The sequence below is a fragment of the Crotalus tigris genome, unplaced genomic scaffold (assembly GCF_016545835.1).
Source record: "Crotalus tigris isolate CLP2741 ecotype Arizona unplaced genomic scaffold, ASM1654583v1 scf7180000018137.345827, whole genome shotgun sequence".
Classification (NCBI taxonomy): domain Eukaryota; kingdom Metazoa; phylum Chordata; class Lepidosauria; order Squamata; family Viperidae; genus Crotalus; species Crotalus tigris.
In genome coordinates this window covers 30,166-46,925 of record NW_024096843.1, presented here as the reverse complement: position 1 = coordinate 46,925, position 16,760 = coordinate 30,166, and the positions used below count along the sequence as shown (strand labels likewise).

Genomic DNA, 16,760 nt, shown 5'->3' with positions numbered 1-16,760 from the left:
TGGACAGACTTGAACACTGGGCACTAACTAACAAAATGAAATTCAATTGTGAAAAAAGCAAGGTTCTACATTTAGGCAAGAAAAACCAAATGCACAAGTACAGCATAGGTGGCACCATGCTCAATAGTAGTAACTGTGAGAGGGACCTCGGAGTCCTAGTAGACAATCACTTTAATATGAGCCAGCAGTGTGCTGCAGCTGCCAAAAAGGCCAACACAGTGCTAGGCTGCATTAACAGAGGGATAGAATCAAGATCCCGTGAAGTATTAATACCACTCTTCAATGCCTTGGTAAGGCCACACTTGGAATACTGCATCCAGTTTTGGTCACCACGATGTAAAAAAAGATGTTGAGACTCTAGAAAGAGTACAGAGAAGAGCAACAAAGATGATTAGGGGACTGGAGGCTAAACATATAAGGAACGGTTGCGAGAATTGGGTATGTCTAGTTTAACGAAGAGAAGGACAAGGGGGGACATGATAGCAGTATTCCAATATCTCAGGGGCTGCCATAAAGAAGAGGGAATTAAGCTATTTTCCAAAGCACCTGAAGGCAGGACAAGAACCAACGGGTGGAAACTAATCAAGGAGAGAAGCAACCTAGAACTAAGGAAAAACTTCCTGACAGTGAGAACAATTAATCAGTGGAACAGCTTGCCTCCAGAAGCAGTAAATGCTCCAACACTGGAATTTTTTAAGAAGAGACTGGACAGCCATTTGTCCGAAATGGTGTAGGGTTTCCTGCCCGAGCAGGGGGTTGGACTAGATGACCTCCAAGGTCCCTTCCAACTTTACTACTATTACTATTACTAACTATGGTTTTAAAATCAACTATCAACCATTTGCTTTGTTCCTGACAACTGAGTGTAATCTGTTACCAGCAATACCCAGTGTAGACTGACTGCACTGACTCCAAGAATGATATTGGCATTTTTACTGTGGACTTTATGATTTAATACTATGATGCATTTTTAATTTTCCTTTTCTCTTTCTACCCAATTGTGCAATGTCTTAACTGATGAAGAGCTTAGGTAATTAAAAAATGTTCATGCTCTTTTGACTAACTTTGTTCAGTTCTAATAAATGTTTTGCCCATTTATGGATTTTAATGATCCCATCTCATCTCAAATCCAAGATTGACTGATTTATTAGTGGCCCTGGATTTGCAATTAATTTACTTTAATAAATTATGGGTTAGATTCAATAGATGCTTTGAATTGGATAAGTGAAATTGAATCCTGGGTTATTTATTCAGTTTTATTATGAAGAAGCATTCTGTTGTTATCTACTAAACCCACTATTCCCTCATTATTATATAGAAGTATTTGATTACTGGTAAACGTGTAAGAGAGACAGGATTGGAGTCAGAAACAAGTAACTTCAACTATTATGCCAAATTGCTTATACTTGCAGAAATTCTACATGAAAAAATGTCCTCACTAAAATTGTAAAAAATTAAAACTTGAATCCTTTCATCATTAATACTTAAGTCTTCCTCTCGCCTTTTAATATCACATTATTAACTATTTTGTCCCATTTAAAATATTTATATTTAAACAAATAAACAAATACTACTTACAACTGATCTCAGATGCAAGGATTTATCAATGGGTTTTACCAGATTTTGTATTTCTGACTCATTCTGTGGTAGTCCAGAATATTCAGTGTCTGACAAAAAACCTTTTGCGATTAATTCCTTAAAAGAAAGATTAGTCAAATAAATATCCATGGAAATCTAAAGAGGTTAATACTCACAAAATGTCCAGATTAAAAGCAATTAATTGCTGTTGCAAGATGGTATTAAAATACATAAGAATAAACACACATACATTTTTAAGCTTTGCTATTTCATTCATTGCTTGCTTATTTCCAGGTTTCAGCTTCAGGACACTTTCAAAGTCTAGCAAAGGCAGAAAAAAGGAACTTAGGCTTTAAATATATTTTTATGAAAGATACAAATTAAGTGCGTTTCTTCCAATATACACATTTATTTACAATGCTAGAGTTACATCTATAAAGGGTAAGCACTTAGCAGTTTCACTGACTTCAACAAGACTTCCAAAGCATTTCTCTGATTAAAACCTATAGGATTTTTGTAATAATAGCATTATCTGTTCTTTAATTCTTAAGTTACTAAAAAGCAGCAAGAAAAAAATGGTTCATTAAATGCTAAAATGTTATGTTACTGTATATCACAGAAATTTGAATATCTGAATGCTGTTGTTGGATTGGAGCTGCTTCCTTCAAGGAGTTGGACAGAGAAAGGGACAACATTAAACAGGCCCACACAATCCTACCTTGCATAGCTTCTTTTAGTTTTCCCAGGGCAGCTCTAGCTGTGCCTCTTCTGGCAAAAGCTTTAGAATATGAAGAATCAAGTAATACAGCTCGAGTGCAATCTTCTTCTGCTGCTTCATATCTTATTGATAAAGAGTTGTTTAAAAAAATACTTATTACAACATAATTTAATACAGTTTTGGGCTCTTAAAGCATATAGTAATTCTCACCTATTCCAATGACGGTTTTCATATTTTATATAAGATATGAAAGAGAAATATAGATTAGAATGCATGTAAAATCATCTCAATAAATTAATTAGGGCAGGACTAATATATGTTTATTATTTAGATACAAAAAACTTGTAGTAACTAGAATGGTAAGATACTCTATCTGAAGCAGATAGAGTATAATTCCTTGTAGGATCTTGCTTGGATCCCAAGAAATTTCAATTTTTATCAGTTGTATTTTGTGAATGTTAATAAAAAATAAAAGACTAAAGGCAAATAAATATATAATTGTGATTGAATTAACTCCACTAAGAAAATATGCAAATTTGATGAGTTATATACAGCTGAAATACATGTGAGAAATATTAGTCTAGAACTACTAATGTAAGCCATTCTCAATGATGCAATAAAATGAATAGTTGGCTTAATAAAAATCATTTTTAAATGAAATATGAATGATAAGATAGATAATATACAACGAACAATGAAGGAAAACGAACAAAGAATTCAAAAAGTTGAAACAAAAATGGAGCTTGTTGATAGTAAAATAGAAGGGATGATACAGAAATCTGAGCAAGCAAATAGGGAGTTGACTGAATCTATTGCTTTTCTGGAAATGAACAAAGTGTAAGAATCCAATTATATTTTATCTCTAGTTATCAACTATAGAAAACCCCATTTCTGCCTTCTCTGGATTCTGTCATATGATGAAGGGAAGGGGGTGAACAAAGGGGCTTTATGGCCCTCATTTCCTTCAGTACACTTCAAAGGGACCGGATGTGGATATCACCAAAAGGACTAACCATAACAATGGGGCTATTACCTTTCATGTACTCCTCTCTGAAGTCTCCCTCCAGCCGGCAGTAAGGAAAAGGGGGTGGGAGTGTAATGCCTGAGACTGTCGCTGGAAGAAGGGGGTGATTGGGTGGGGCTACTGGGGAACCCCTTAAAACCTTGAATGGGAGAGCTTGGACCCCAAGTCCTGTCTAGAATGCCTGCAACCATTTTCTCTTAATAAAGGATGTCTGTTGGAAGAACTATTCCAAGAGTTCTGTCTTCTTAAGATGCAAAGTGGGGTGGGTCCTTACATTAGACAGGACTTGGGGTCCAAGCTCTCCCATTCAAGGCTTCGTTTTGTTTAAGATTTCAAAATATTGTTGAGGAAAAGGAGGAAGATTTGGGAGAAAAGATGGCAGAAATTTTGGCGGTGATTTTAGGCAAAGAAAAATTGGAAGTAAAAAGAGACAAGGATGAAACATATAGAGTATACACAAATTATGCACGAAGGCATAGATTGGCGAGAGAGGTTCATATAAGGTTTACTAGAAGATCAATAAGGGATGAAATATATATAAAAACAAGAGACGAATCAATAATGTATAAGGGTAAAGAAATAATTGTATTAAAACAAATACCACGTGAGACTTCCAGTGGATCAAGCAGCGACGATGGCAGCTTTTTATAAAGCCGCCCGTTCCCGGATCGGTGTAAAAGCCGGCGGGACTTTGACAATCAACTGTCCCGCGGCTTGAATCTCTTCCCTGGGAGAAAGAGAAGAGAAGAGCTGCTCAGGTAGAGGTAAGAGCTCCCCTGGATCCCTATAATTTTGGGGATCGGAGGATAGAGCTCCCTCGGAGCCTGAGCCAACTCCGCGCTCCAGGACGTCTTTGTCCCAAAGTCTGGGATGAAGCAAGGCGCCGCTCCCACATCTGCTTTTTTCAGTTGCTTGTGAGTACTTAAACGCAGACGGAGCAGACCAAGAGAAAGTGGATTTAAGATTCATTGTGACTTTAACTCCTGCAAGTATCTTCTCCTCTTTTTATTGTTTACTTTCACTTTTGAAGAAAGGGAAAGTGAAAGGCAAAATGGCGACTGTCTTTCTTGTTTGATGTTGCAACAAAGTTAAAAGCTGGATATAGTTTATGTTTTAAATATAGAGGCAAGAATCTTGTTCTTTTTTTCTTTCCTTTTTTTCTATTACTATTTAAAGAACTGTGATATTATAGAGGCAAGATTGCTCCTTTGAATGTAAGAGAATGACTTCAAAATGTTTGGTCTCTGTCCCTAAAGCTTCCATCTCCTCCCCAATGACTCAACCTGCTTTTCAGTCTAAACCAAAATCACCCCCCTCCCCTCCTCCTGCAATTTCTCTTAAAGACTTACAAGAGGCTTTAAAAATGAATGCTTTGGATATTAAAGAGGAGGTAAAAGATCTTATAATTGCAGAGAGGGCTATTACAGAAGAATTACTGGAGAAAAAAAATAAGCAAGTCAGGGATGATATTCTATTTGCGTTTCAAGGTCTTGCTCTGCATATTGAAAGGATTGATGATAAAATGGAGGAGATTACTGAAAATGCAACAAGACTGGAAGCTAGAATGGAGGAAGTGGAGAATAAGATAGAAATTACACAGGATGAACAAACCATCTCACAATACAGAGAAATGGAGTTTGCATTGCGTATCAGGGGACTGAAAGAAAATTCGCAGGAAGATTTAAAGATGCTTATTGTGAAAGATATTGCTTTTAACCTTGGATGGAGACCAGAAGTAGTTGGGAATGAGATAGAAAATTTTTTTAGAGTTAACTCACAGGTTGCTAGACAGAGAAACTTACCAAGAGATGTGATTATTTATTTTTCCAGAAGATCTATTCGCAATGAAATTATACAGGCTTTTTATAAACAGAGGTTTCAAATTGCAGCTCAAGATGTGATAATCTTAAAAGAAATACCTCCAAAAATTTTAAGAGGCAGAAAAGATTTCACCTTTCTGTCTGATGAGTTAAAACGTCATCAAATTCAGTTTAGATGGGAGATTCCAAGAGGAATAGTAGTGAATTATGATGGGATATGTTATAGATTAACCACAGTTTCAAAGGCAAGAGATTTTTATCACTCTATTTTAAAGGCAAGACCGTCTTCACCCCCACAAACAAGGATAATTGAAGAGCCTGTTATGGCAGGAGCCTCCTCACTGATGGTCGTGGAACAAGCGGTGTTGCCTGTACAGAATCTTGAGATAAAAGATCAAAGGATGACACGAGCTGCCCACAAACATAAAGAAAAAGAGCAGCAGCAGAAGAGTGGTGATAAAGTAGAAGGAATGGTTACTACAGAGCCTGTCGGAGGGGCAAGACCTAAAAGATCTTCGACAGTTGATATACAGGCCATGCTTCAGAGGCTTCAGGCCGGTGGAGATGGCCAAGTTCTTGACCTGGAATGTTAACGGCTTAAATTCACCACAGAAATGGAGAAAGGTCTTTCATTATCTGAAACAACATAATAATGACTTGATATGTCTGCAAAAGACTCATATAACTTCAAAGGATTCAAAATTCTTGATAAACTTTCGTTTGGGATCACATTTTATGGCTCCAGCTCCAGGGAAAAAAGGGGGTGTTGTAATTTATGTGAAGAAAAATTTATCGGCTAAATTAATTGAGACTGATTCTGAAGGAAGATATGTTTTTGTGGAATTATTACTACAAGGCAAGAAAGTTCTTATTGTCAGATTATATGCCCCTAATCAACAACAGAAGCAATTCTATAAGTTTTTGCATGGGAAGATATCCCAGTTGGATTATAAATCTGTAATTTTGATGGGTGACTGGAATGGAGTTTTGGACTTAACTATAGATAAAAAGAGCTCTTCTAAAACTTTTACTCCAACTAAATTACCCAAAACTTTTTTTGATTTGAAAGAAGAATTGGAGCTTATTGACATTTGGCGAGAAAGGAATATGAGTGATAGAGACTATACTTTTTATTCTTAAACTTAAAGGTTTCTATAAAGTTGCTTAGGGAACAATTTAATATGTTGATGGCAGATCAGGTGGCTACCAATCTGCGTTATATGAGATATAATACTTTTTGTAATGCAAATAAGCCTGGGAGGTGGTTGGCCTATCAGTTATGAAAGAAACAGAAGGCTAGGATTATAGAGAAAGTAAAATATAAAGGTACTGAGGTTTTTCAGCAAAATTTGATTAAAAAGAGTTTTTTGGATTTCTATACAAAACTATACTCAAGTGATAATATAAAGGGAATGGATATAGATAAATATTTACAATCAGCACATTTTCCTAAACTTTCTGAGGAACAGCAAAATGGGATGAATTGTTTAATTACTGTGGAGGAAATTGGTTTAACTATTAAGCAGTTAAAGGTGGGAAAGTCTCCAGGAACAGATGGATTGACGTCGACGTATTATAAGAATTTATCTGAAGAAATGATGGAGCCATTAAAGGAGCTCTTTAACAGTATTTTGTTGGGAGCACAAGTTCTTCCTTCTTGGAAAAGAGCGTTTATATCATTGATTCTGAAGGAGGATCAAGATCTTACAGAGCCCAAGAATTATAGGCCAATATCATTGTTAAATGTTGATTATAAGATTTTCACTAAAATTTTGGCAAATAGATTAATGCAGGTTATGAAGGATTTGATTCATAGTGATCAATCAGGATTTATAACAGGGCAATATATGAAATATAATGTAAGACAAATTATTAACTTAATTAAGTATTTGGATAAGAACAACCAGATTCCTGTGGCTTTTATATTTTTGGATGCTGAAAAAGCTTTTGACCAATTAGATTGGCAATTTTTATTTTCATTGGTAGAGAAAATGAATTTTGGGGATAAGTTTTTACAAGCACTTAAAGCTATATATCAGCAACAATCTGCTCAAATTGTTGTTAATGGGGGACTGACTGAGACTTTCAATATTGAAAGGACAATATTGGATGTCCATTATCTCCATTGTTATTTGTTTTAATATTGGAGATTTTGTTGATCCAGATTTGAGAATTAACAGTAATCAAGGGTATAAAGATAAGAAAGAATGAGTATAAATTGCGGGCTTTTGCGGATGATTTGGTTTTAATTTTGGAACAACCGACTCAAGCGGTTGATTGTCTATTAGAACTTATAACACAGTATGGGAAGGTTTCTGGTTTTAAAGTTAATAATCACAAGACTAAGATATTACCCAAGAATATGTCAGTTAATGATAAGGAAAGTTTGGTTAAAGCCACAGGTTTTCAGATGGTGAAAAAAGTTAAATATTTGGGAGTATATTTAACTGCTTCAAATGGAAAATTGTATAAGAATAATTATGAATTATTATGGGCAAAAGTACAAAAGGATTTAAATGATTGGAAAAAAATTGCAATTGTCACTGTTGGGGAGAATTTCAGCTGTAAAAATGAATGTTCTACCAAAGTTTCTTTTCTTGTTTCAGATGATACCTATTTTAAAAAAAAGATGTAAATTTGGAGGATAAATTTACACAAGCTCAAAATTTGAGGGAAAATTTTTATAAAATGTTTTATAGATGGCATTTAGATCCTAAAAAATTATCTTGTATGTATTCTAATTTACAACCCAAATGTTGGAGATGTGGTAATATGGATGCAACATATTTTCACATTTGGTGGAATTGTAAAAAGGTAAAGGCTTTTTGGATTATGATTTGGTGGGACAATCAAAAGATTTTTAGAAGGAAGATAAAGTTTACTCCTCAATTATTTTTATTGGGTATTTTTGTGGACTTAAATGACAAAGAAACTATTTTAATGTTGAATTTATTAACTGCAGCAAGGTTACTAGTAGGCTCATACTGGAAGAAAGATTCGTTGCCTACTTTAGAAGAATGGATATTTAAAGTTTCTAGTTTTGCAGAAATGGCAAAAATTTCTGCTTATTTGAAGGATCATATACAAGAAAGATATATTATTATATGGAGAAGATGGATAGATTATATTCAGAAAAAGTATGGGACTACAAAGTTTCATTTATTTTATGAGTAAATTTTTTAGTAAATGTTGTAGAGATTTGCTTATGATGTAATTTAGGAGTTAAAGGTTAAGTATGATATATATATATATATATATATATATATATATATATATATATATATATATATATATATATATTCTCTTTCTTTTTCTTTTTTCTTTTCTTTTTTTTATTGTTAACTTTGTTATTAATAACCCTGTACTCTGCTCTGGGAAGTGAGGAGGGGGAGCTGAGGGTGGGTGGGTGGGTGAGTGGATGGGTAAGGATAATATAGATATGGTAGTTTATGGGAGAGGTGCTGCTTGGGCATTTCCCCTATGCTGCGTCAATGTGTCTGAGAGGGATGAGAGGGGAGGAAGGTGTAGGGAGGAAGTAGGATGGTAAGAGGAGAAGGGGAGGGGAGAGAGTAGGAGGGGAGGAGAGCAAGAGGAGAGAAGTAGGGAAAGTTTAGAGAGACTGGACGCAGCCTGGGGGGAATGGGCAGGCAGTACCAATGGTCATGAATTTATTTCATTTTGTAAATTGTATTTTGTATGATAAATGGAAAATAAAAACTTAAAAAAACAAAACAAAAAAAAAACAAATACCACGTAGTATACGAAATCAGAGACGAGAATATCAATTTTTAACGACTCGATTAATTAAATATAAAGTCAAGTTTCATTGGTTAATACCTGAAGACATACTTTTAACTTGGCAGGAGAAAAAATACAAGATAGATACACTTGAGAAAGCACAGGACTTTTATGAGAGTTACTTTTCACAAGGAGAAGAACAAGAAAGTAGGGAAGAGCCGGAGAGTAAAAGTTATGATGAAGATCTAATAGAGGAAGTTGATCGAGAGCGAGAAATACAAAAGTTACAAGAAAGAGAAAGGTTAGAAAGAGAAGCAAAAGGAAGACTTATAGAGACAAGAAGTATAAAACAAAATAAAAACAAAAAAAATAAATCAAGTTAAAAGTGGAAGACGTAATTAAGCTCTTTTTTATTAATATTAATGGATTAAATATATCAAGAAAAAGAGTTTAGACATTTAACAATTTAAGGAAATTGGATGTAGATGTGATGTATCTTTAGGAAGTTTACATAAAATAGGATTATAGAAAATTACTAGAGGACTTCCGGTGTTTAGCGCCGCTGCGATGGCGGCTTTTTTCTGAGCCGCCCGTCTTAGTTTGCGTAAGAGCTCGCAGAAAAGTGACAATCAGCTGTTCTGCGGCTCGGAACTTTCCTCCTGGGAGAAGGGAGGAAAGGGAGCTTTCCCCAGATAGACGTTGAGCTCCTCTGGTCTCCTAGATTCCTTTCTAGGAGACGAAGAGTGAGAGCTCCTTTGGAGTCTGGGACTTCTCCGCATCCTGGGACGCCTTTGTTCTCCGGAATGAGAGAATGGAGCAAGAAGCTGCCTACACTGCTGCTAAATCAAGAAGAATTGTGAGTAAACTCAGAAGCAGACGGAACAATATAGGAGAAAGAGTATTTGATTTTGAATCTCAGCCTTAACTCAAGAATTAATATCTTCCCTAATTAGTATTTTAACAAGAAGGGCGTGGAAGGGGAAGAAAGGGGAAAAAAGGGGAAAAAAGGGGAAAAAATGGCGGAGGAATTCTCTGTCTATGTGTGAGGACTTTCACTTTCTCTGACTTTTGCAACAAAGTTTTCTCAGAGTAATGGATCTAGCCTATTGAAACTGTTACAGTTTGTATATAGAGGCAGAAATCCTAAGATTGTAAAGTGATAAGGATGGCTTCAAAACGTTTGGCTGCTGCAGTTCCTAAAGCTTCTATTTCCTCTCCATTAACTCAGACTCAGACTGTCTCTCAGCCCTAGCCAAAGACACCTCCTCCTTCTCCCCCACCTGCAATTACACTCAAAGACTTACAAGAAGCTTTAAAAAAGAATGCTTTGGATATTAAAGAGGAGGTGGCTGATCTTTTGGATTGTAAAATGGCATCAGAGAGGGCTGTTATGGCAGAATTATTGGAGGCAAAAAATAAAGAAATGAGGGAAGATATAATTTTAGCATTTCAAGGTTTAGCTATGCATATTGAGAGAATTGATGACAAATTGGAAGAGGTGACTGAAAACGCAGCAAGACTGGAAAGCAGAGTTGAGAAGTTGAGGACAAAATAGATATGACACAAGATGAATTAATTATTTCACAGTATAGAGACATGGAATTTGCACTGCGTATTAGAGGGATGAAAGAAAATCAGTAAGAAGACCTGAAGGAGGTAATTTCTAAAGATATTGCTTTTGATTTGGGATGGAAACCGGAAGAAATTCGGAATGAGATAGAAAAAATTTTCAGAGTTAACTCATGGGTTGCCAGATAAAGAAACTTACCTAGAGATGTGGTTATCTACTTTTCAAGAAGATCTATACGTAATGAAATTTTACAGGCTTTTTATAAACAGAAGTTTCAAATTGCAGCTCAAGAGGTTATGATTTAAAAAGAGATACCTCCCAAAATTTTAAGAAGAAGAAAAGATTTTGCTTTTCTATTTGATGAGTTCAAATGTCATCAAATCCAGTTTAGATGGGAGATTCCAACTGGAATTGCAGTGATTTATGAAGGAAAGCGTTACAGATTAACTACAGTTTCAAAGGCAGAAGAATTTTACAACTCTGTTTTGAAGGCAAGTTCCTCCTTATCTTTACAAGCTAGTAAAATTGAAGAAGAGCAGATAATTGGAGGAGCAACTTATGTGATTGTTAGAGAAGTACAAGGTCAATATGATGTACAGAATTTGGAGATAAAAGAACAAAGGATGACAAGAGCTGCGCACAAACGTAGAGAGAAGCAGAAGAATAGTGAAAAAACAGTAGTTACTACTACTACAGAGCCTGTGGGAGGAGCAAGGCCAAAAAGATCCTCAACAATCGATCTTCAAGTTATGCTCCAGAGGCTTCAGGTCGGTAAGGATGGCAAAGCTCCTGACATGGAATGTTAACGGTTTGAACTCACCGCAGAAAAGGAAAAAAAGTTTTTCATTACCTGAAGCAATATAATAATGATATAATATGTTTGCAAGAAACTCATATAACTTTGAAAGACTCTAAATATTTGACTAATTCTTGTTTGGGATCACATTTTATGGCTCCAGCTCCAGGGAAAAAAGGGGGTGTTGTAATTTATGTGAAGAAAAATTTATCGGCTGAATTAATAGAATCTGATCCTCAAGGAAGATATGTTCTTATAGATTTACTACTACGAGGCAAGAGATTTTTTATTGTTGGATTATATGCCCCTAATCAACAACAGAAGCAATTTTACAAGTTTTTGCATGGAAAAATAACTCAGTTGGATTATAAATCTGTAATTATGATGGGAGACTGGAATGGAGTTCTGGATTCAAGAAAGGATAAAAAGGGTACTTTTAAAACTTTTACCCAATCTAAATTATCTAAAGCCTTTTTTGTTATGAAAGATGAGTTGGAACTTATTGATGTTTGGCGTGAAAGGAATATAAATGATAGAGATTATACTTTTTATTCGGACAGGCATCAATCATTTTCAAGGATTGACTTTATTTTAATTTCCAATGATCTTTTTTCCAGGGTCAAGAAGGTTAAGATTTTTCCTAGGACATTGTCGGATCATAGTCCTGTGTGGTTGGAATTATTTGTTGAAGATAGGAATAGAAGATCCTGGAGACTGAATGAGAATTTGTTTACTCGGGAGGAGTTTGTTCAAAAATGTAAAGAACATTTGAAGGAATTTTTTGTTTTAAACATGAATAAGGGAACATCAATGCCTATGGTGTGGGATGCTAGTAAAGCTTATATAAGGGGTATTTTGATTCATATGAATAATGTTTTTAGGGGTAACTTGACACGAAAACGTAAAGAATTAGAAGAAGAGATTAAATTAAAAGAAGAAGCTTTTGTTCTGAATCCGATGGATAATAGGTTAAAGGTTGCTATAAATACGCTTAGGGCACAATTCAACATGTTGATGTCAGATCAGGTGGAGACAAATTTGCGTTATATGAAATATAATACTTTTTGTAATGCAAATAAGCCTGGGAGATAGTTAGCTTATCAATTACGTAAGAAACAGAAATTATAGAGAAAGTAAAATATAAAGGCACTGAGGTTTTTCAACATAATTTGATTAAAAAGAGTTTTTTAGATTTTTATATAAAATTATATGCTAGTGATAATATATATGTTGCAGAAGTAGAAAAGTATTTACAATCAGTGCATTTTCCTAAACTTTCTAATGATCAACAAATAATGATGAATTCTCCAATCACTTCAGAGGAAATTGGTTTAGCTATTAAGCAGTTAAAAGTAGGAAAGTCTCCAGGTACAGATGGATTGATGACAATGTATTATAAAATTTTATCTGAGGAAATGATGGAGCCATTAAAAGAGCTTTTTAATAGTATTTTGTTGGGAGCTGAAGTTCCCCCTTCATGGAAAAGCGTGTTTATATCATTGATCCCGAAGGAGGATCAAGATCTTACTGAACCTAGGAATTATAGACCTATATCTCTTTTAAATGTGGATTGTAAGATTTTTTCAAAAATTTTGGCAAATAGATTAATGGAGGTAATGAAGGACTTGATTCATTGTGATCAATCAGGATTTATAACAGGAAGATATATGAAATATAATGTAAGGCAGATTCTTAACTTAATAGAGTATTTGGATAAGAATATTCAGATCCCTGCGGCCTTTATATTTCTAGTTGCTGAGAAAGCTTTTGATCAACTAGATTGGAAATTTTTATTTTTATTGACAGAGAAAATGAATTTTGGAGATAAGTTTTTACATGTTATTAAGGCTATATATCAGCAACAGTCTGCTCAAATTATTATCAATGGGGGTCTAACTGACACTTTTAAAACTGAAAAGGAAGCAAGACAAGAATGTCCATTATCTCCATTGTTATTTGTTTTAACAATGGAGATTTTGTTAATTCAGATTAGAGAGTCAACGAGGGGCTTCCGGTGGCGCTGCGTTGCCGATGGCGGCTATTTTTTAGCCGTCCGTCTGAGACAGCGTTAAAACCGCTGAGGACAGCAGACAACAGCTGTTCCGCGGTTCAAAACCTCTTTCCTGGGCTAAAGGAAAGAGGGGAGTTTTTCACCCTGAATAGTGGTAGAGCCTCTGAAATCCCCAAAGTGTTTTTTTGGGGTGTAAGGAGTGCTCCCACGGAGTTCAGGGTGTCTCCGCTTCTCAGATGCCTTTGTCCCTTGTTGTTCGGGACAAAGCAAGATGCCGTTCCCACATCTGCACTTAAAGTAAACTGGTGAGTTGTTTAAAAAGCGGACAGAGCTGATCAGTGGATTTTATTTTTGGGGTTTTACTTGGACTTTAACTCTAAAGAACTATTTCTTTTTTATTTCTTTTTCTTTTCTATTTGCTGAAAGGGAAAGTAAAATGGCGATGAGAGATTTTTTTTCTTTCTGAGCGTATGGGAGGAAATTGAACGGGCTTTTGATACTTTATTACTTTTTTATTCTTTTTTCTTGTTACAATGGTTTTGGATTTCTTTTTTTTCTTTTAAAGAGGACTTTGGGTTTCTGTAGGGGAGGTATTTCCCCTTTTCTTTTTGTTCATTTTTTTATTTCTTTTGGGTTCTTTTCGATTTTTTCTCAAGAGGAAGAAGGAAAACTTTTTAAAATGGCTTCAAAGCGTCAAGTGATTTCTACAGTGCCTAAGGTGGCTTCCTCTCCGGCAATATTACCAGCGCAACAAGCTAAATCTAGATCACCACCACCTTCTCCACCTGTACCACCACTTACAGTAAAAGATCTCCAAGATGTTATGGGAAATGTGGTATGCCAAATTAGAGGAGAAGTGAAGGAGCTTTTAGTAGAGAGAAATAACATCTTGAGGCAAGATATAGTATTGGCTTTAAAAGGACTTGCTTCTATTGTTGAAAAGTTGGATTCGCATGTTGAAGAAGTAGCAGACAAAATGGATTTATTGGAGGAAAGATTTGAAGGGGTGGAAAAAACGGTGGAAATTTCACAAGATGAAATTGTTATGTCTCAGTATAGAGAGATGGAGTTTGCCTTAAGAATCAGGGGTCTGAGGGAAAACATGCAAGAAAATTTGAGAGAGATGGTGGCAAATGACATTGCTGTGATTTTGCAGAGAGAAAAATAGGAAATATTAGGAGAAATTGAAAAAATATTCAGAGTCAATTCTTGGGTTGCAAAGCAGAGAAATTTACCAAGAGATGTGGTTATTTATTTTGGGAAAAGATCTCTGCGTAATGAAATTATACAAGCTTTTTACAATAAGAAATTTCAGATTGCTGCACAGGATGTGATAATTTTAAAGGAGATTCCATCTAAAATTTTAAGAAGAAGAAAGGAATTTGCTTTCCTATCAGATGAACTTAAAAAGAGGCAGATGCCATTTAGATGGGATATTCCGATTGGAATTGTGGTGAGTCACGCGGGGACACGTTACAGACTCAATACTGTTTCTAAAGCAAGAGAGTTTTATATTTCGGTCCTGGGGGCGCGCTCATCACCACCTATAATGTTTAAAGCTTTGGAAGGGAAGGAGGGAGAGCAGATGGCTGAAGAAGTTGTATCAATGAAAGCAGGGAAAATACAGGCTGAATGGTTACAGCAATCTGAGATGAAGGAACAGAGAATGACTCGAGCAGCACATAAACGCAAAGAAAAGGAGCAACAGAAGAAGGAAATCAAAGAAATTTCACAAGAATTTCTCTCACAGCCTGTGGGAGAACCAAGACCTAAGAGATCCTCGCTGGTGCAATCTTCGATGGCTGATCTCCAAGTAGTCTTCTCTAGGCTAATGGATGAAGGAGATGGCAAAGCTCCTGACCTGGAATGTTAACGGCCTTAATTCTCCACAGAAAAGGAAGAAAATATTTCATTATTTGAAGCAACATAATAATGATATTGTTTGTTTGCAGGAAACCCATATTATCTCTAAGGATCAAAAATATTTGTTTAATGCTCGATTGGGTTCTCATTTTGTATCCTTTGCTTCTGGGAAAAAAGGGGGTGTGGTCATTTATGTTAAACAAAATTTATCAGCTTTATTAATAGATTCTGATCCTCAAGGGAGATATGTCATGATTGAAGTGGGAATGTATGGTAAGAAAATACTTATAGTGGGTTTGTATGCTCCTAATCAACAACAAGAACAATTTTATAGGTTTTTACATCAAAAATTGATTTCATTGGACTATAGATCTGTTATATTGATGGGGGATTGGAACGGAGTGTTAAACACACAACGAGATAAGAAAGGATTTTCTACTTCTTTTAAACAAGCTAAATAACCTAAAGCTTTTTTTGACTTGAAAGAGGATTGGGAATTGAGAGATTTTTGGCGGGAACGTAATATGGAAGAGAGAGACTTTACCTTTTTCTCTGATAGACACCAATCATTTTCAAGAATTGACTTTTTTTTTATTACAACGGATTTATATTTTAGGGTAAAAAATGTAAAGATTTTCCCAAGGACATTGACAGATCATAGTCCGGTATGGATGGAGTTGGCCGTGGAAAAAGAGAAGATCTTGGAGGCTGAATGAAAATTTATTTAGACAAGAGTTGAATGTTCAGAAACTTAAAGAGTGGGATTTTGATTCAAATGAATAAGGCTTATAGGCAAAAACAGATGCAAAAGCGTAAGGAATTGGAAGAGGAGATTAAATTAAAAGAAAAAGTTTTAATTTTGAATCCTTTAGATAGGAATGTAAAGACATCTATAAATTTGCTTAAAACACAGTTTAATATGTTAATGGCTGATCAGGCTGCAACTAATTTACTCTATATGAAACATAATGCATTTTGTAATGCTAATAAGCCAGGGAGATGGCTGGCTTATCAATTAAGGAAGAAACAGAAGTCGAGAATTATAGATAAAATAAATTACAGTGGTAAAGTGGTTTTTCAGAAAGAATTGATTAAAAAATCTTTTTTAGATTATTACACAAAATTATATATGGGTAAGAAGGTACAGAGTTTAGATATAGATAAATACTTACAAGATGCTCATTTTCCTAAGCTAACAGATGATCAGAGGCAAGAGATTAATGGATTTATTACTTCAGAGGAAATTATTATAGCAATTAAACAATTAAGGGCAGGCAAAGCACCTGGCACTGATGGATTGACATCAATTTATTATAAAGTTTTGATTGATGAGATGATAGAACCTTTAAAGGAACTTTTCAATAATATATTACAGGGGTTAGAGGCTCCCCCGTCTTGGGGTAGGGCTTTTATAGCCTTGATTCCAAAAGAGGATCAAGATCTTACTTTACCAAAAAATTACAGACCTATATCTCTTCTGAATGTAGATTATAAAAATTTTTCAAAAATTTTAGCTAATAGACTTATGATTGTATTGAATCAAGTGATACATATGGATCAAACAGGTTTTATAACTGGAAGATATATGAAGAATAATGTTAGACAAATTATTAACTTAATAGAATATTTGGACAAAAATAAT

At 35.1% G+C, this 16,760-nt stretch overlaps 1 protein-coding gene across 2 annotated transcripts in view; it reads right to left on the bottom strand.

The window, feature by feature from the left end:
* The window catches only part of RPAP3 (RNA polymerase II associated protein 3), a 64,800-nt gene that overhangs the window by 30,680 nt on the left and 17,360 nt on the right, over positions 1-16,760 (bottom strand). For both annotated transcript variants that reach the window (XM_039348336.1, XM_039348337.1), the window contains exons 7-9: positions 2,297-2,418; positions 1,829-1,899; positions 1,579-1,695 (exon numbers count right to left, since the gene is read on the bottom strand). In XM_039348336.1, coding sequence (XP_039204270.1) covers positions 1,579-1,695; positions 1,829-1,899; positions 2,297-2,418 — 310 coding nt within the window. The remainder of the gene's footprint in view (positions 1-1,578; positions 1,696-1,828; positions 1,900-2,296; positions 2,419-16,760) is intronic.